The 20,047-nt window shown below is 37.1% G+C and overlaps 2 protein-coding genes across 6 annotated transcripts in view; both read left to right on the top strand.

The window, feature by feature from the left end:
• The first annotated feature begins 5,292 nt into the window (after positions 1-5,292).
• LOC104604784 (UV-stimulated scaffold protein A homolog) lies at positions 5,293-8,730 on the top strand. Of its 3 annotated transcripts, none has more exons than XM_088896113.1 (2): positions 5,293-5,698; positions 6,807-8,730. In XM_088896113.1, exons 1-2 carry the CDS (start codon positions 5,522-5,524, stop codon positions 8,568-8,570), a joined length of 1,941 nt encoding a protein of 646 aa, XP_088752239.1. In that variant the 5' UTR covers positions 5,293-5,521; the 3' UTR covers positions 8,571-8,730. The 3 variants fall into 3 exon arrangements, with proteins under 3 accessions (XP_088752239.1, XP_010267610.1, XP_088752240.1); XM_010269308.2 differs by having other exon boundaries at positions 5,297-5,698; positions 6,810-8,730; XM_088896114.1 differs by having other exon boundaries at positions 5,694-5,822; positions 6,810-8,730.
• A 3,992-nt stretch (positions 8,731-12,722) lies between these two features.
• Positions 12,723-20,047, top strand: part of CLPX (CLP protease regulatory subunit X) — a 31,057-nt gene continuing 23,732 nt past the window's right edge. For 2 of the 3 annotated variants that reach the window (XR_016081020.1, XM_010269309.2), the window contains exons 1-7: positions 12,723-13,620; positions 14,241-14,302; positions 14,907-15,007; positions 15,628-15,707; positions 17,273-17,323; positions 19,717-19,791; positions 19,884-19,961. Coding sequence is in view for 2 of the 3 variants with exons in the window: in XM_010269309.2 (XP_010267611.1) it covers positions 13,069-13,620; positions 14,241-14,302; positions 14,907-15,007; positions 15,628-15,707; positions 17,273-17,323; positions 19,717-19,791; positions 19,884-19,961 (999 nt within the window). In the remaining variant the exon portion in view is untranslated. The remainder of the gene's footprint in view (positions 13,621-14,240; positions 14,303-14,906; positions 15,008-15,627; positions 15,708-17,272; positions 17,324-19,716; positions 19,792-19,883; positions 19,962-20,047) is intronic. The other variant, XM_088896112.1, reaches the window with a different exon arrangement.

Below are 20,047 nucleotides of genomic sequence, written 5' to 3'. Positions count from 1 at the left end.
AAAACATTCCGTTGTCGGGGATTCGAACCGGTGTTCCGGGTGAGAGTCAAGTATACACAGACTGTCCTCTAAGTCCGTCTGGAATATCTCCCTATAAAAAATATAGGGTAAATTACAAGGAAACCCCCATGTATTGTGACAAAGACCCCTTACACTTTTTTGCCACAAAATCCTCTGAACTTTGGCCGTTAAACAAAGACCCCCTCCTTTAGCGTTCCTCGGTTAATTTCGAAAAAGATTCTCATATGAATGTTTAAAGTTTTCTAAAGACCTGCTTCCTTCTTTTTCTTCTATCCTCACTTGAAACCAACCTTTATGACAAAAAATAAAAACTAGTTCACAACCTTTCTCCATTGCCACACAACTTGAAACCGCCATAAAACACTGACCACCACCTACTTCATCTGCAAGAATGCCTTGTCTTTCCCTAAGCATATCCTAGGTCCTACTTGGAACACCGGGTAGGTGTACTGATCCCTCCTCACCAAGCTCCATTTTCCGGTGATCCCTCCTTTTATGAATTACAAAAGAGGGCAAATATGATTTCTCTTATTCTCCCTATCCTAATAGGGAAAAGATGACTCAGATGCTTAGTTGAAATGAAATTTATCTTTGTATACTTTCAAAATATATACGGATTTGATGGAATTTATCATGTTGGGATAGGTTGTAGTGATGAGTATCAAAAATTCTTTTAGGTGGAAAAAAGATCCCCAAGGGGAAAAAACCTTTATTAATTGGATCTATATATCCACCATCATCGTTCCTGAATGTTAGAAGATGGAATTTGAGAACTTGATCAATATCTTTAGGGTGGTATGAACAGTGCTATGCAATTAAAGCATCATAAACACCGAGGAGACGAGCAAAGAACGTAAGTATACAAGATGCCTATATAAACTATGCAGAAGCACAAGTGATGAGAATGTAGGTATACCAGATGTCGGTGGTTGAGGGATTTAAATTCTTAGAAAACAATAAACCCATTGAAAATTTGTCTTCTTAGTGATCATGATATGTGGGATATCAGTGGAATGAACAGAATCAAGATCAAACCATCCCTTTAATTTTGCACTGTGAAGTTATTAGGCTGCCACTTACACCCTATGTCAAGGATTTTAGTGTTTGAACGAGAGAGAGAGAGAGAGAGAGGAATGGGAGGAGACCACCAATGAATTTGTCGGAGATTTTTTTCCTTTTCTAGCGATGATTGCTAGTGAGAAAGTCAGTTTTTTCATCAAAGAAAGTCAGATTTTTTCCTTTTTTGAGACGACTAAAGGTACTTTTGGGTCAGTTAGGTTTTAAGAGAGAATGGCAAGAAAAAAAAATAGAGAAAGTTTAGTGGGGTACTTTGGTAATTTAATGCTTTTTGTCATCTGACTTAATGGCTGAGGGGTTATTTGTCACAATGTAAAAGTTGATCTTTGTCATTGACCCTGTAGTAGAAGGAGGTCTTTGTAGTTTACCCAAAAATATATACAATTACAAACGTGTTCCCAATGCACAGCTGCAAATGACTGTCGAGACAGTTCTGTGAGGACCAAATCCCAATTGTATGATTATGATATGGGTCTCATCCTTCAAGTTCTTGCTGAAATCAAAAGTTGTGCTAACGGGCCAAAAGTTGCCATACTAAAGCACTGTAAAATGCTTACTGTGCACTGAGAACAACTCCTGAATAAAAATATATAAGTACAGAGATATCTCCCATGAATCCGAGTTCTTACCAAAAAAATTCCTTCAGGGGCCATTTAATAATTACTAAAGCTGATGAACTGAAAGAGCTATGCTTTGTCTTTTAATATTGGTGGATACCAAGTCCAGTTTCAGCTATTAAGGAGCTCACAAACCTTCTTAAAATCTTATTCACCAAAAGACAAAGCAATAATAAGCTTTTCAGTTCAACCACTTCAGCTGTCATAAAATGACCTCTTAGCCCTAAGGTTTTCTGGTTCCAATTGTCACATACTAAAAATAAAATTTGAAAAATGTAAAATCACGGAGATAAAATAATTAACAAGTATTCTTTTAGTTTTTAGAAAAAGACTATTAAATCATAAGTCAACGAACAAAGGATGATAAGATTTTTAAATATATTTGCTAAAAAATTAAGAATTACAAACTGGAACTCAAAGGAAGACAAACTAGGCATGTATGGCCACTTAGGATTGGATCATTGGCTGACACAAATCGAATAAAACTACCCTTGGTGGGTTTCTTACGCATACATACATACATATATACATACATGTGATCAAAAAAAGGTTAATAACATCTAATAAATTAGTGCAGGGAGTCCTAACAACCGGTCACAAAAGCCATTGCACTTGTACATTGGGGACATCTCACCATGAAGGACAAGGGGGATGTTCCCAATGCACGGCTGCAATGGCTGTTAGGACCCTGTGTTGGGACTAGATCCGAACTCTACTGCAGGCGAATAATACTTTGAAAATCAAGGAAGGTGTGCCTCAGAGTCTCAGACTGTTTCAATTTATATAATCTGAAACTCCAAACTCAGGTCATGTCTCTCCATCAGAAGTCAGCTTGAAATTCTTTGAATGATGACCTTTGAAGCGCACAATAGCACTTGGAAATCAGTATAGGTTGGTTCATCTGATAATTCAGAGAAAGTGGAGAAAATTATTAACAAAATTCATTGAAACAATCTGGATGTACTGAGTCAGTGCTCTTATGATTTGGTTCCTCTCACTCATCTCTACCAACACTTGAACCTTTGACCCTGAGGGTGTAAGACAATCTTGAAACCATAAGGGCAGTATGATGCATGGGTAAGAGTGATTTCAAGTTCAATTCTTAACTAGTTGTCAAACTTGGAGTGGGTTAGCATACCTTATATAAACATTATTCTCTGCAGATGCACTGACAGACATGTTTATTTCTTAGCTTTCCTGACGCTTGAAAATGAAAGAAGATTCTTTGGAATTGTTGTCCACACCCCAAGAACAGAAATTAAGAATGAATGAATCTTGTGTCTTTCCACAGTCAGATGGTACTAGACATATCTCCTCTGAAATTTGATAGATCTTCCTCCATCTACTACTAACTTCCGAGTTTGGATATTTGGCAAACGGAGACAATACTTTCTTGTGCCATTTGTGTATAGCAGATCGGCAGATCCAAGTGCTTCTCTATTATATTGGTGCACTAATTTCCTGATTCTTGTTAAACAGAGAGAAGATAAATGTTGGAACTGGGACACCAGGCTTCAATGGAGTGTCCTTTATTGGTTTACTAGGCATCACATGTTGAACAAATCTCTGATTAAAGTTGGCAGCATTCTCTAATGAAGGGGCTGCCCTGTGAAGACCAGCTAGTTTCTGTGACAAGCAGTAGGAAGTTGTAAAAGCCAATGGAAAAGGAAGAAAAGTTCAAAGAAACGACAAGAAAATCATATTTGTGTAGTGCAATCCATACTTTGGATCAGTATAGTTGAAACTCAAGAGTATTCTCTGGAAACAAGGAAAAATCTAAGAAACCGGTGATTGGATATCAGGATTTGAATGTGGCTTGTAATGGATCAGAAACCAGTGATTGGATCTGTTCATTGGGAATACACAATGACAAAGAGATGTTGCAGAAACTTTAGTTATGGAAAAGCTTTGTTATATGGGCCCATGTCAAAAGTCTTGACAAGCTCTGCTGCTTTCTCCAGTGGTTGAAGCTTGGAGCCTAGACGTTCATTGTTCACTCCCAAAGTCTCAATTGATGACCTGAAAAGATAAGCTGCCCATAACTCATCAGAATTCATACAGAAACATGAAGAAACAAAATAGCATTTAGAAGCAAGATGTTTCCATACAAATCAGTTCAAACCCCAGAGTATCAACAACTATTGACTCCAATAAGATTATGACTTTCAGAATTGGGGTTTCAAATCAGAAATGACTCTGAAACCCAAGAACAATTCACTTCATCCTTGTGTCATGAAATATGCCTTTCGGGAATGAAACCATTAAAACCACTCAGAACTGTAGGCGTGCTAACTCTTGGTATAACAGTCATTTGTTCTATTTAGCGCAACCAGCTTGAAGTTGAAATTTGATTTGAAGAAACCTTTCAGATTCTAGTTTATGGGAGTACACCCAACCCACTTTATGATTTTCTGTTTATGGGTCTGGCCCAAATATGTTATGTTTCTAGGGTTTCCTCAAATATGTATCTCATTTGTATTTTGCATTTGAACTGAAGAGAAGAGAGTGTGTGCTTTTTGTTGGGGTTTATCCAACTTTGTATCCTCTATTGCCATTTTCCACAGTCTGCTCTTCCATCCCCTGTCCCTGTGTGCATAGGCTATAAGCTGAATCACATAAATCTGCTTTTTTGGTTGCTTCTCATCTCATGTCTCTACTTTAGTTAATTTATTATTTTCCACACTAATTGAGCTTGAAATAAATATCTGAGAATATATAAAATAAAAAAGGAAATACAAATTCATAGGTTGACAAAATTAATAAATTTGATACCTCTCTCTCTCTCTCTTCAAAAGATATCTTCTTTCTTTTTTGGTAAATTGCATATTAGTAACCTATACTTCAGACCTAGCCTCACTTTGATATCCAAATTTCAAAATGTGCCAGTACAGTACCTAAACTCCCAAAACATCCTAGTTTAGTCCAAAAGCATTAACTGCCCTTTAAGTGGCAGGTGAAAAGATACAAATGCCCTTTGAGTGTCATCTAATTTTCTTTATTAACCATCCCGATGCCCAAATCGAAATATCCTTTGAATTGTTCACCATTGCTTTGGTTCAATCTTGATTTTTGAGGAAAATGATAAATAATGTCCTACTTCAAAGGATAATTTTGATATTTTCAAAAGTTTTAAGTCACATATGTCAGCACGTGATATAAATAATTGACGAACTACTAACACAAGGATTAAACTAGGACATTTTAAAAGTTCAAATACTAGATTGACACGTTTTGAAATAAACTGGGACTAAACCCAAAAGAGAAGATACTAATATTAAATCTATGCTTTTTAGGGGGGACCAAGCTTCTCTTCAGAAGATACCATCGTACGGGTCCAGATCTGTTGATCACAACATATTGCTGGACATGTGTATCTAGTTATACATTGGGAATATCGATATTTTAAAGTATAACCAATGTTCCTAATGTGCGGCATGATGCGCGTGTCCAGCAATGTATGGTGGTCAGCAGATCCGAACTCTCATTATACCGGTGGCAGTTATGGTAGTTGGGATTTTGGCACTAATTTGTGCGGGTCCAAAGGATTGGATCGTTGAGATTACGCTATATAATATATGTAATCCTTCTGTACACCACTATATACCGTCAGATTGGGGATTATCACTATTCAAAAGGAATTAGTAACATCCGACGGTCATATTGTCCGATGGATCAGATAAGCTGTGTGACCCCTCGGTCTTCGTCGGAGGATCAGAGCATGAGACAGAGATACTCGACTGACACGAAATTGCGAATGGTGTGTTCCGCTGCGGTCTCGGAGGAGAAAGGGAAAAACTGAAGCAGCAATGGGGGAAAGTGGAGGGAAGGTGAATACCTTAATTGAGAAGGCAACCAACTCAACAGCCCCAGAGGTGGATCCTCGCCTTCTTAAAGCGATCAAATTGGTCGTTCGTTCTTCTGACGCCGAGGTTCGGCTTGCTGCCGAAACCCTAATGGAGAAGATGAAGAGAGACCACTCTCAGGTGCTTCTTTTTTATTTTCATTATATTCAGATTATTTTCCGCAGACACCATTGGATTCCAAAGTTGTATAGGTTCTGGTTTGTGGTTTCCTTCGATGATCAACAGAGAAACAAAAGACATCTAGGTATTCATTTTGCCATGATCACTGCTGAGAAAATTTATATTCTAATCATTAATGTGGCATTTAGCTGGTAAATAGTCATGGCCATCTTGAATCCATCAAATACACCATCAGGATTATATATACTTTTAAAGATTACATAACCACGCTTGGCAGATCTAAGTGTTCTTAAAAGCGTTTGCTAGTAACCGTGTCGAACCAGTTGGAAACAATGAGCCCGGATCTCCTGAAAGAAAAACTCTGCGCACACGGCTTCCAGCCGCATATTGAGAATATCTCTCGTACATGTTAAATTCATGGGAGATGTTCCCAGTGTGCGGGTGGATCATGGATTCCAGTGCCTTTTAGAGTGTGTGCAGAGTTTTTGCTTTCAGGAGATCCCGTCTTCCTAATTCCATTTAATGCATTGTAATCAGATGTCAGATGAAATCTATCAGAGCTTAGAAAGAAGCTCTATTTAAACTAATTTTATTTCCTAGCCTAGTAGAAATTGTATATTTTATCATGTATACTATCTTTTATATTTTATTGCATTAAAAGATATAATTTAAATTTTAATATGATTGTTTCTTGTGTCATTTATATCTGAACCATGATCTCAAGGCTTCTTCATAAGGAATGCCAAATTGATTCTTTTTATGTTTCCTTCAGCCTTGCCTTAAGCTTAGGGTGTCAAATATTGTCATGGTTATTTAGTATTGTATTGCCTTACTCTTGGGTTGACACTAATGTTGTAGGATTTGGTTTCCATATCTTTGAACTGTGAACAAGAGCTTCAAGTTTGAAACTCTAAGAATAAGGTGTTCTGGCTAAATTAAACATTAAACCCAGAGCAAGAGAAATGTATTAACTTTAACTAGTGATATTCTTATTAAAGTGTTAACTGTTGAAGACTGGAAATTGCATTTCATTAATTAGATTTTTAATTTGTTCTAGTTTCATATTTGAATACAGTTTACTGATTTAATTTTGAATAATATGCCTTAGCAGGTTAGATACCTTGCGCTTCTTATAGTTGATCAACTGTTCATGAGATCGAAGCTATTTAGGTCCCTCCTTGTTGTTAACTTTGATAAGTTTCTAAGTTTGAGTGTTGGATTCAGAAGGAACCTGCCACTCCCTGCACCTGCTCCAATTGCATCCATTCTACGATCTAAAGCTATAGAATTTTTGGAGAAGTGGAATGTTGCATTTGGGGTTCATTACAGACAACTCAGATTAGGGTTTGACTACTTGAAAAACACCCTGCGGTTTCAATTCCCAAATCTTCAGCAAAATGCAGCTCGGTTACAGCAACAGAGACAGGAAAGAGAGGCTAGGTCAAGGGAAATATTACTGAAAAAGTTTGAAATCCTAAGGGAAAATCTTTCTTCTATCAGGACTGAAATACAGTCTACAGTTGATGAGATAGGAGAATGTTTAGATATTGTTAGCACTAAAGAAGATACATGCATGCCAACATGTACCACAGAGGAAGATGATGTTGAAGAGTTCCGCTGTTCTGCTTTGCAGCAAATCCGTCTTGATTCATTGAAAGAAGGGGAAAAGGTTCGGGAAAACAGTGACAATAAAGTGGTTTTTGATGTATTGAGGGAACTGTACAAGCTGTTAGTGACGAGGCATTTGGTGTCTGTGCAAGAATGGATCTCTGTTCTTGTCAGGGTTGAACCAGAAGACAAAAGATTCAGAGATTCTACCCTAAAAGAATTAATTGATATTCGAAATCACCTTATGTCAGTGAAGAAAAAATGTGAACACTCGGGTCTTACTCATCCAAGCACTGGGGATCGGGAGGAAGAGGTTCTTTGGGAGGAGGGCAAGGTAGAAGTGTATGAACATGGGAATTCTAGCATACCAAGAAAGGCAAGTGAACATCTTCCCAGTACTTCAACTATGAATGATGGAAAGAACAAATACACCGACTGCAGTAAAGAATTGAAGGGAGGGGAGTTCTTGGATGATGAAGGAAATGGATCCGATTCAGCATATCTCAGGAGGAAGCTTTTGGCTGAAGCTCCAGTGATAACCTGGGGTTCTTTCCTTGACAATTGGGGATCAAATCGAGATGTTTTGGCTAACCAGAGAGGACTGGAGATCGAAGGTCACTGGGGTAGGGTAGACTATGATGCTGTTATTCCAGCAGAAAAAATTGCTGAGTTGAATGTTCAAGCAACTCTATACAAAGAAGCACATGTTGAAATCCAACCGTGCCGTGCTCCTTTGAGCAAAGGTGGACTTTGTCAGAGGAGGGACCTGAAAGTTTGCCCATTTCATGGGCCCATCGTATTCCGAGATGCCAAAGGGAATCCTATCAATGAAAATCCATTAACTGATGAGGAAACTCTTGATTTGGGGAGCAAAGTGATTGAACAATTGATGAAACAGGCAGTGAAGAATGTGCGGGATAGAGACATGGAGGAAGCAAAGAAGAAGGAAAATGATAGACAATCAATAAAGCGTGCAAAGCTTGCCAAGGTTCGCAAACACAATGAAGCGGTTCTATGCAACGCTGCAATTACGTCAACCTCGCGATCTGAAATCCTTGGAGATGTGGAAGTGGTCAGTGGGAGTAAGCATGCAGTTAGAGAGAAGAAACAAACACTGGCATCAATGCTGCGTAAGAAAGTAACGGCTAAAGATAGATTGTCTCAGAGACTCTTGAAAACCCGTGCAACTGCAACGGGTGTTACAGCAAGACAACCGACGGGGGAAGATGCAAAATACAGAGAAGCTTATCCAAATCAGTGGTAGATGATTGTGTTAAAAGTTAAAACAACGGAATTTTTTTTTTTTTTCTGCAGAGTTAATTAGACTCTGTTGATCGAGACAAACATTTGTAGCACACTTGATTTTATTGGAGAAGAATAACAAAAAGGAAAGAAAAAAAAAAAATTGAAATCCTTACAGCTAACACATTGCTTTTGTATATTGTACAAAAAATTTTCCTCTCCGATGCATATGAAGTGACATATTCTTCCATGCCCTCTTGCAATCCAAATTAGCAAGTACATGGACCAATATTGGATTGGATCAAATCCTGCCCAATCGGCATGCAACCCTAGTCGCAAATCAGTGGTTTCATGTTTCAACAGTTGGGATCAAATAGGCCAATTGGTTCTTCAGGGTTTTGGAAATCTTTAATATTAGGGAAAATTGCGTACCTTGTATTTTGGGTTTAGTCTCATTTTGACCCCAAAACTTTAAAATCTATCAATTTAATGATTAAATTTTCGAAATATGTCAATTTAATACCTATCTTTAATCAGCTGTTAATGGCATAGAAATGATATAAATACCTTTTGAATATCATCTATTTTTCTTTATTTTTTTAATAGAAAAAATTGAGGAACTACACAAGACAGGGGTAGCTCTTCATCTAATTTTCTTTATCTAACTAACCATAAAAATGTCCAAATTTTGCTGATAGAAAAAAAAAAGCTTCATTAATTCAACTGCTTGTAATTACAATTTTAAAAGATAACGTAATGTAAAAAATATGGACACAATTATGCATGTGATTGATAATTAGGGCATATTTGGCCAATACATGAGCGGCCACATTATTAGAAGGAACAACCCAATTTATTGAAGAAAAACTTCTAATAAAAAGTCTGCAGCGGATTATTCATTACGAGAGGTAGCGTCATCTTGGGAATTGTGGTGTGTATCCTTGGGCGGTGCATGGGGCAATGGGGGGCTGTATGATTTTTCTACTAAAGAGTCAGAACTCAGAAGAACCTCTCTGGCTCCATCCCACCTGAAATTTCCGGCGGTATTTCTTCTTCAACGATTTATCAGGTAAGGTACCGGTGTCAAAAACCGATCTTCTGGCTGAATACCTTATTGGCTTATTCATTACGAGAGTCAGCGTCATCTTGGGAATTGTGGTGTGTATCCTTGGGCGGTGCATGGGGCCATGGGGGGCTGTATGATTTTTCTACTAAAGAGTCAGAGCTCAGAAGAACCTCTCTGGCTCCATCCCACCTGAAATTTCCGGCGGTATTTCTTCTTCAACGATTTATCAGGTAAGGTACCGGTGTCAAAAACCGATCTTCTGGCTGAATACCTTATTGGCTTATTCATTACGAGAGTCAGCGTCATCTTGGGAATTGTGGTGTGTATCCTTGGGCGGTGCATGGGGCCATGGGGGGCTGTATGATTTTTCTACTAAAGAGTCAGAGCTCAGAAGAACCTCTCTGGCTCCATCCCACCTGAAATTTCCGGCGGTATTTCTCTTCGATGATTTATCAGGTAAGGTACCGGAAGTTGGATAGCGTCTGTACATCCCCCGAATCTGTGTCTCTCTCCTCAACAACCCGTGCACTTGTACTACAATAATGATCAAACCCGGGAAAGCCCCTAGTGATTTCAAATTCATCTTTGCTCTTGTTCTTCTGATATACTCCCTGCCCCTGGTGTTTGCCACCACAGGTCCGCAGCAATTATATATCAAGGCCAAATCATTCAAGATAGCCATTGAAGCTGCCAAGGGTCCGTGCTATCTATACCATGACTGTTCTCCTCTCATAGTGTCCATGGAGATGTCAAGTCTAACAACGTTCTTCTGAATTCGAGCTTTGAAGCCCATGCATGTTGGTGATTTTGGTTTGGCTAAGTTCGTGATTGACGGTGGTGCATCCGAATACATGTCAGCAATTGCAGGCTCTTACGGCTACATTAGTTGCTCCTGGTTTCATGGGTCTGGATCTTCAACAAATCCAAATATGAGTCCATTTGGACTAAATTTCGCAAACCAAGATCTGACCAGCCAAACTGAAAGTTCAGATTTATCATCTTCCAACCCAAACCCAGTTCAACTGAACCAGTTTGTTTTATGTCAGGGTTGGAAACCTTTAACTCCTGCATGGTGTTTGTTTAATACAAGCATTGTCAAAACTCGACACCCAAAATTTACATCTCTAATGCATCTTCTTGCATACTGAATTAGTACATTTTAAAAGTTTGAAAAGGCTAAGCCCATACTAATCTGTAATTTTCCCTTAATATTATACATCTCAAATAATGTAACTAATATATGAGTATGAGAGTATATGACAAATATTTGTATTTGAATAATAATACAAAAAAGAAAAAAAAAACACGAAAAAAAGAGTTAATTAATATTTGATTCATAACTTGTTAATTAGGTGGAGCAACAGGTCATTGATTAAAAATTTTGTTTTACCATGAAACGCCACCTGAAATTGAAATTGCATAAGCAGATAAGCTGAGGAGACTAATAGATGAAGAGCGATTTGTCCACATCATGGTACAATTATATACATGGAGTTTTTTCAAGAAATCCACGGAGTTGAGGAAATGACCGCTAGATTGTGTGTACAGTATACACTCCTAGGTGATGGATATTTTGTTCCAAAGAAAAAGACAGTGGACAAGTTATAGGCTGTTTCCCTATGTAATCACGCATCTTTTTCTGGGTGAGCATGATATCCACCCAAAAGATTATTTCCGTAATTGCCAAAATAAGGGAGAATGACGGTTCAGTCCAGGTTTAGAATTTTTAGGCTCAAAGTACAGTTGGGAGAGCATCGTGTATAGAATGGGGTATTTGATATTTTGAATGTTTATAGATCTACAGTAGAATTTAAAAATCTGCATTGGGCCTATTCCTACTTTTCCAAGAAAAACATTTATTTGATGATTGTCATTTTAATTGATTATTGCATTGTGAGATGTGGTTGTTGTAACTTCAAAGAGAATGTGGACTCCAAACATAGTTAACACCTCCATGTCCTATTTATTTATTGCTATGTGACTCCATGGGACTATACAATGGAGGTAGACTGTTCATGGGCCAGGATGAGTCGGGTTTTGTCTCTATATTAAATACATTGAGGCCTGAGCTTGAAGCCTGACTAGAATTTTGAGAAAAAGATTTATCTTCTTTTATTCGATAAAACTATTTTACTTATATTAAAAGACCTCAAAACCCAAAAATAATGAAATATCTCACTATCATTTGAAAAAAGAGAGGAGGAACATAAAAAATATATATATTATATAACATATATACTATTTTATTATATAAAATATATTTTTTGTTATACAATAAATTATCAAATTGGACTCGAACATAAATTGAACATTTATTAGAAAGCCCGAACATAATGTTATGGGTCCGAACCCAAACCCACATGCCTAACTCGATAACTTAATTGGTTCATGTCAAAACCTGACTTAAAATGGATCGAACCAATCCAACTGTCGGGCTACCCGATCAATGAACAAGGTATAAACGGAATAATCCATCCCCCAGACCTAATAACCCGAAACCATAGTGGAGAAAGGATTTGATTCAACGTTCCCGTTATGATCAGCCAAAAATCTTTACCAAGCAGTCAAATGGCACCTTACCCCTCTTATGATAAATCAAAGCCATAGAAAGTCGGATCTCACAAATTGTAGCAACAAGAATCAATGCTTTTATAATAGTTTTTTTTTTTTTTTCTTTACTCCTCTAAGTGAGCCGTTGGTTCACATCTTCCGTTTAATCGGATCATTTTTCTTAACAAAAGTCCATGCCAAACACATCTCTGTTTCTCTAGAACGCGAGAAACCGTATTACGGGACAATCTTCTTTTGTCCGGTATATCGAAGGATGAGCAAAATAAATGTATGATATCTTAATATCTTATCATAATGGGGAGTTCGACTATGATAGAAATAGCCTATAATGATCACGTACCAACTGGGTAATTATCATTTGTGGACCCTTGCTCGGCTCGGCGGAACCCGATTTGTATTTTCTCAACCATTATTGTAATCAATCCGATGGTTGAGAATCTTGAGATCGCGTAATCCTGTTCACTGATCAAACTCAGCAGATTGATCGTGTAGGCGCATGATCATGATTTTTACCACGAATTCCTGAATTATGACCGTAGGCACTAGACAGTTATCCTCTTACCCTTCTCATCATCGTCTGTAGTTGTTCAGTCAAATGGAAGTCTGAAAATATCTCAGACTGAAAACACTGAATCCTGTATAAATTGCAGGCTCCATAATTGAACTCTGCCGTCTGTGTATGTTGTGGATTTTCATCGTGTCTGCAGTTTGTAACTCGGATTATCGGGTAGTGCGATAACCTGTAATCACAAAACGAAACCATAACAAATTTTATTTTTCGCTTTCGTCTTTACCCTACCTATGAAGTGCAAAACCCTGTTGTATTAGCTTTCTTTTGCTTCTTCTTTGGGAAAGAAGGGAAAAGTATAAAGGAACCAGGGCCATGGCTGCCGCTTTCAGATCGAAATCCTTAAAAGAAGCGGTGTTCAGAACAGTCTCCCAGTCCAGGTACTTGGTTTTGAACCACATGCATGTTGGTAGAATTTTCAATACTCACTGCAAGTACCGGAGAAAATGGGACGATTTTCCCACCAAGACACCGTACCGTTTTTGTTCGTTTAAGTTGGTTTCCATTCAGGGGGATTTTGTCAATATGAGCACTGTACGTTCGGATAATCGACAAATTGTATCGGATTTCAGTAAGGAGCGATGTAAGGAGTCTAGTAGTCTTCCGGATAGTTTGAGGTCTTATGGGGAACCTCCTGAGTACTGGCAACCCTCTGGAGATGGGCTTACAGTTCGCTCGGTTCCCCAGAACACAAACCTGGTTCGCGGTGGTGGAGTGACTCCCGGTTCTGGTTCTGGAGCTGCGTTTGGGTCGAGTTTAGAGGATGGCTGTTGGGGTGGCGCCAACTTTGGCGACCACTTTCCGACCCCGAAGGAGATATGTAAACGGCTCGACAAATTTGTAATTGGCCAGGAACGCGCGAAAAAGGTAATCTCTCTCTCTCTCATCGATCTTGCTTGAAGTTCTGGTTTATCTTTCAACATGGTTTTATATATAGAAAAAAATGTGTCATCTTTACCCTGTTCAATGTCTCGGGTATCATGTTACGTTTCCACAAGGAAATTTCTGTATTACATTCTCGGCTGTAACGTTATATTTAATTGGTGGGTTCGACTATGATATGGAAAAGATATGATAACTGAAAAACAACTGACCAATAACACAGAATCTTAAACGTGGTTAGGAACATGGTGTGATTTATCAAAATTCATGGGTGGGTTTTGATTGGTCAAAACTCTTTCCATACCATATCTTTTCCATATCATGGATTTTCCCTTAATTGATTTGTTCTGAAAACTGTGTGAGGTATTTCGATTGCTTCTATTGCCTTGTTGGCCGTCAGTTTTTGGTTCAACTGTTTTTCAAGCCTTAGAGAGCATAACAAGCGGGTTCAAAGGGAAAATTTACTGTAGTTCTGTAGGAGTTTATTCTTTATTCTGGAAAGATTGGTTTTGTGCAAGCGTGAATTGATATTCTTAATTTCCAGATTTCTGTGCTTTAAAAGCCTATTTGTATATCTTCTTCCTAACTCTATCTCTTGAATTCAGGTGCTTTCTGTCGCAGTTTACAACCATTACAAAAGGATATATTACGAGTCTTTGCGAAAATGGTTAGTGCATACATGGTTCTACAACCTTTCCTTTTGGTTATTGTTTAGTGATTTCAATTTACATTGTATATTGCATATGAGGAAAAGTAAGATATCCTTGAATTGACTGTAAGGATAATTTACCAATGAAATATGTTTACATTAGCCAGTGGGTGGACCCTCTATTAGATGAACTACACTGTATTCCAAAATTCCTACCAGCTAATTATCAAAAAAAAAAAAGAAAATCTAACCAGCTGATCATCATAACCATTCTGTATTGTCCTTCTGTGGCTTCTCCATTTCTTTTCTATCTTTCCAATAATATGCAATGGATTAGGATGGTTAAGATCATTTTTTTTTTTCTGGAAATTTTTCATCCCAGAAGGTTTTCTAGGTAGAAAATATCAAATATGAACAGCCAAACCACCTATTGCCTACAATTTTAATAGCCTGTCTTTATGTGCACAAACAAGTACTTGAAATTTATATTTTCAGATACCTTGCTTCCCATATGGATTAGAAATTCTTTTTCACTTCTATTTTTGGTTGAAAAATCAAGTGTTAGTGTTGTTCTTTCACCATACCAGCTTCTAACATTTATTACATCAATGTTGACTTTTAGGCCCACAGAAGATCTAGATAATGGTGAAAGGGATGAGATGGATAGTGATTCAGTGGAGCTTGAAAAAAGTAACATTCTTCTAATGGGCCCAACAGGCTCAGGTATCTACCATCGTTAATTTGGAATGTTGGAAAAGGTTTGAAAATTTGGTTTCAGTGAAAAATGTTGGTTGCTTAAAAATATTAGACAGTAGAAATATATATTTTTGCATCAAAAAATTGTAACATTTTGGAATATTCAAAGCAGTTTCTAATCTTTAAAAAATATTTTTAAAAACAACGAAGAAACATAAACAAGCTATTCCATAAATTATGACTTTCTAATCTATCATTTCCTTTCTTCTGTTTTTTACTTTTCCCTGTTTTTTCTATTCTAATTTTTTAATGATGTTTGGAGCATGTTTGCATCTAGAAAATAAAATAGATAAAGCTAAAGTGAACTATCAATTAGTAGAAATTGTCTTATAATGCAGAAAAAAAATTGCTCCTGTGTTATAGGAGTTTATGGCTTCTGTAGGCAGTGAATAACAAGACTACATGGTCCATGTCTGAGACAATTTTAAACTTTGCATGATGCATGGATGATGTGCCCATGTTTTACACCGAATGATGGTCCTACACTCTTATGGTTATAGGAGAAAAAGTGAATTCTACAATGAATATGCTTTTGTCTCTTGGGTTACTGGTCTGATTATGCACTTCTAACATTGTTTTAAGGACAGGGAAGACTTTACTTGCAAAAACCTTGGCACGGTTGGTGAATGTTCCTTTTGTTATTGCTGATGCAACAACATTAACTCAGGTAAGTTGAGCTATTTTGTTCTTTTTAATAATTGATGTTTATATTACTAAGACATTGTTTAGGTTGTGTCCTCTCCCTTCATTGTAATAGGGTCTGGGCCCTTCATTTCTCCTTTGAATAAAATTTCTTTTAAATTATCAAAAGAAAATATAACTAGGCATTGTTACGGAGACACCTAAAATAGTCTACCTGTGCTGGCACTTGTGATAACACTTATTATAATGGGTTGTTCAAGCTCCAAATTGAAGTCAACAGAAAATGGTAGTATGTTACACTCTTTAGACAGTATGCCATGAGAAAAGTCACTTCAAATAAAGTGTCAATACCTATGCTATATATTTTTTTTGGATAAATAACAAGATAAAAAAAATGCAAGAACATACATTGTCACAGCGAAGTTGATTCATGTTCAATATTGTGGTAAAGTTGAAATTGAGACCTGATATCCAGAGATACCAATGCTCCTCGTACAAATAACTCTCAAAATAATTGTAATTTGAGAGTTCTTCCCCCTACCTTTATGTCCATTTTCAGTTATTGAAGGGAATGGATGGCTGCTAATTTCCCTGCTTGGGAATATAAAGTCGATTCTGATGATAAGATTATCTTTTTTGGGGCTTGAGAGGACCACTCTGAACAGGGATACTTTTGTAGATAAGAGACAATGGCATTCCCATATCTAGCCCAATTAGTAGCGCTTGGGTCCACAAACATAGGATATGATCACCAGGAAAATTTTGGGTCCATAAATTTAAAATTAATTAGGAATTAGGTCCAACTGTGGACTGAGATGATGGGTGCCTAATAAATGTATGAACTTGCAAATTTTGTAATTTGTACTTTTGTAGAAGGGAAGTAGATCAACCTCTTTCCATAAGTTTTAACTTTATGTGTTTAATCTAGTTGAGATTTTAGTTTTTTTTTTTTTTATTCTTTGAAGAATTGATGGTTTTCTTGTACCTGATTAGTACCAATTATTTGGTGGGTCTGGAACCCCTATATTGTACCTGGACTTGATAAACCCAGAACCAGTCCATTTGATAGTATCTATGTCTGGGGATGCAAGGACCTAGCCAGGCCCACCCCATTGACACCCTACTTAACAATTCCTTTTCATATGTCAAATTATTTCCTCCTTTCTCATAATGCTGAAATAAATTTTGTGCTCTTCTGTTTTATCATTTTCAATTTTGGATCTTAAGGCTGCATCTGGTAAGAGTGCAAAAGGCATATATATTGATGTAAAAGCAAATTTGGTGAAAAAGTGAGAATGCAAACTTGCTTTGGTTTTGCATTGATAAATTTTGTATTGTGCTTGGTTTGTGATGGGTATAAACATGAATTTCAAGATTAGAATCTACATGTTTTACTTTTATTTTTAGTACAAAGATGCATTTTTACCAAAGAACTGCAAAACTGAACTGGATTACAAATTTGCCTTGGTTCTGCATTTTCACGTTTATCAAATTCAGCATAATGTTCATTCAAGTTGGGCAAATTTTGAAATGCTCAATGAAAAAGTAAGTAATTTGACTTGAGCTTTGACAGAACAATTTTATTTGCAGGCAGGATATGTAGGGGAAGATGTGGAATCTATATTGTACAAGCTTCTTGCGGTAACTCTCACATATCCTATCAAAGTATTATTGATTATTGTCAAAGGAACTTCTGCTCTTTGCTATCCTCATCTTGCAGTGTTGTCATATGTGCCCAAGCATTCCATGAGGGCTTGGAGATTGATTGCTAGGTGATTTTGCATGTAATATTAATTACATAACTATCTAACAAACCTATATAACAATTCATGTAACTTTCTTATTATACACAAATATATGTATACATATACTGATTAAAAGAATATAAATGTGTGTGTGTGCGTGCGGTACAAAATTTTTTATTAAGACAGCTATAAGTCCGACAAGTTTCGTGGAACAGAGTTCCAGCCAATTAAGAAGTAATTTGTCCAAAAAAATGATTGTAGCAAATGTAAGTATGTTGAGAGGGATGAGTGGAAAAACTAGAAATGATAGGGTTAAAAATGAGAGTATCCATTATTAACCTTCATATTTCATAGGTATTGAAATGAGGGAATGCATTGTAGACTTTAGATGGCTTGTGGATCCTTACATAAGACTATCAAGTTCATCAGTAAGAAGAAATGATCCAATGCAAGTTAAAAGGCTCTAAAAGAATGTGGGCATGCAAAAAATGCACATGATTGAGGTGGTAAGAAATGATTTAATGGTTCACAATTTAATAATGAATATGATCCTTGAAATAGTGGAATGATGAAATGGGATTTCTGTAGCCAACCCTATAAAGTTGGATAAGACTTTTTTTGAGATGAGTGGTTTGTTAAAATTAATCTCTAAGTTACTTGGTGATCACTGATCAGGCTGGTTTCTCACCTCAGCCAGATGGGAGTTTTAATAATGTTGGCATCACGTGTGTTGCTTATTTCATTATCTATTTATATCCATTATTTTTACTCTGAAACATTCTATCATGGCCTCTGGTTTCTACATCACTATACTTTGATGTTTGGTAGGGATTGTGTAGACCAGTCAGAAAAAAGAAAAAAGTAAAGGAAATGCATTATGAAACATATTTGTAGGGGGGAGTTTGACTTTCACATGCTTTCAAGGCAACAAAACAGCTCACTTAAATTTTTACATGCTTTCCATTTTCCACTTGGTTCCCTAATCCTAAAGTTATTCCTTAATAAAACTTCTTAAAGTATGAACTACTGCATTTTTTGTCCATAAGTATCCTATGGCATGCTATCTAAGTCAATTGTCTTACCCACCCTCCCCCAACCCCCTGAAAAGGGGAAATAAAAATGACTCATCAATCAATTTTTCCTAAAACTTTGATCTTGTCCTGTTCATTCAATTAAATCAATCTGATAAGGTGCCACCTCTTGTCCTTTCCTTTAACATCTCTGATTTTTTCATGAAAATTTGGCACCAGCTTATTTTTCACTTCCATGTTGAAGGCACTTCTCAACTGTTGGATCAATGAATGAAATAGAGAGGAAAGTACATGGTATAGTTAGAGAAATAATTGAACCCAAAAAGGCCATAACCCAATGTTGGTCCCATCTATCTGGGGCCTTGGGAGGGACAGACTGGGTACATTCCTATCCTAATCTTTAGCATTTTTTTTTGAACATAGTGGCTTCCATCAGACTTGAACCCTCATTCTCACACTTGCTAGCCCAAGATTTTACCATTACACTTAAGGGGGCGTTCTTTTTCTGGATTTTGAGAGGGGGGAAGCTGGTCAATGGGATTTTATTTCCCATTGGCCAAGAATCCCATGTTCTTTTTTCAGATTTATGTGGGGACCAGGGAAAGTTTATTTTCCTGGGTATCACTTACCTAAGTGATACCCATCTCCTATGTGGGTAAATAACTTTCCCACCTTGGGGGAAAGTTGCCAACACTTGAATGGGACAAAAATGCCCTTGTAATAATGGATTTTTATGGCTAAAATGGTCATTGCCTTATTTACATGGGAAATAAAAGAACATGGATAAATGCACTTACCTGGGTAATTCTTTCCTAGAAAACACTTACCTGGGTAAGTGCATTTACCCGGTTAAATAACTTACTGAAAAGCGAACAGGGCCTAAGTAGTAGCCCCTAAATGATGGAATCTATGTAACAAATGATCCAACTGAGGCCTTTATTTAACAAATTGATACTTGCTTTTTCTTTTCCCTCTTTTTAATTCAGTCAAAGCGTTGCCCTAATTCATCTTATTGCACAAGGCATTTCTCCATTTATATTAAGCTCTAGATTGTGCCTGGCTCCATTTTGAGTGAGTTCAGTTGGCCAGTCTGGCCGTCCATTGCTCTCTCAAGCATGCATCATGAGTTACACCTCCTACTATCCTGTGTTTTAATTTTCTTGGATCAATATGAATTACACGCTAACATCTTTTCTTATGCTGAATATGGGCTCTTCATAATATGGTATATTTTGTGGCCTTTCTTTTTTAATCTCAGGTTGCTGACTTTAATGTAACAGCTGCCCAGCAGGGGATTGTCTACATAGATGAAGTTGATAAAATTACCAAAAAGGTCTTTGTAACATATTTGAATGATTAAGAAATCTGGTGCTAGTTTATTTACATTCTTTTATTCTTATATAGTCTTTTTTGACGTGCTTGCAGGCTGAGAGCCTCAACCTTAGTAGAGATGTATCAGGAGAGGGCGTCCAACAAGCATTACTGAAAATGTTGGAAGGGACGGTGAGTTCTATGGAACATTTTCTGTTCTTTTAGTGAGCAAGGTTCAAAGAGTTGCTGTTGGAAGAAATGTCAGTGTCCCACAAAAA

The sequence above is a fragment of the Nelumbo nucifera genome, chromosome 1 (genome assembly GCF_055504915.1).
Source record: "Nelumbo nucifera cultivar China Antique chromosome 1, China Antique-T2T, whole genome shotgun sequence".
In the NCBI taxonomy this organism is placed as follows: Eukaryota; Viridiplantae; Streptophyta; class Magnoliopsida; order Proteales; family Nelumbonaceae; genus Nelumbo; species Nelumbo nucifera.
The sequence above is the reverse complement of the archived record's forward strand: the minus strand, read 5'-3'. Positions and strand labels throughout refer to the sequence as shown.

Excerpts from the sequence above, each read along its gene's own strand:
- LOC104604784 (XM_088896113.1), top strand. The coding sequence starts at position 5,522 with ATGGGGGAAAGTGGAGGGAAGGTGAATACCTTAATTGAGAAGGCAACC. Across the intron at positions 5,699-6,806 it reads TGAAGAGAGACCACTCTCAG|CAGGTTAGATACCTTGCGCT; the intron begins GTGCTTCTTTTT and ends AATATGCCTTAG.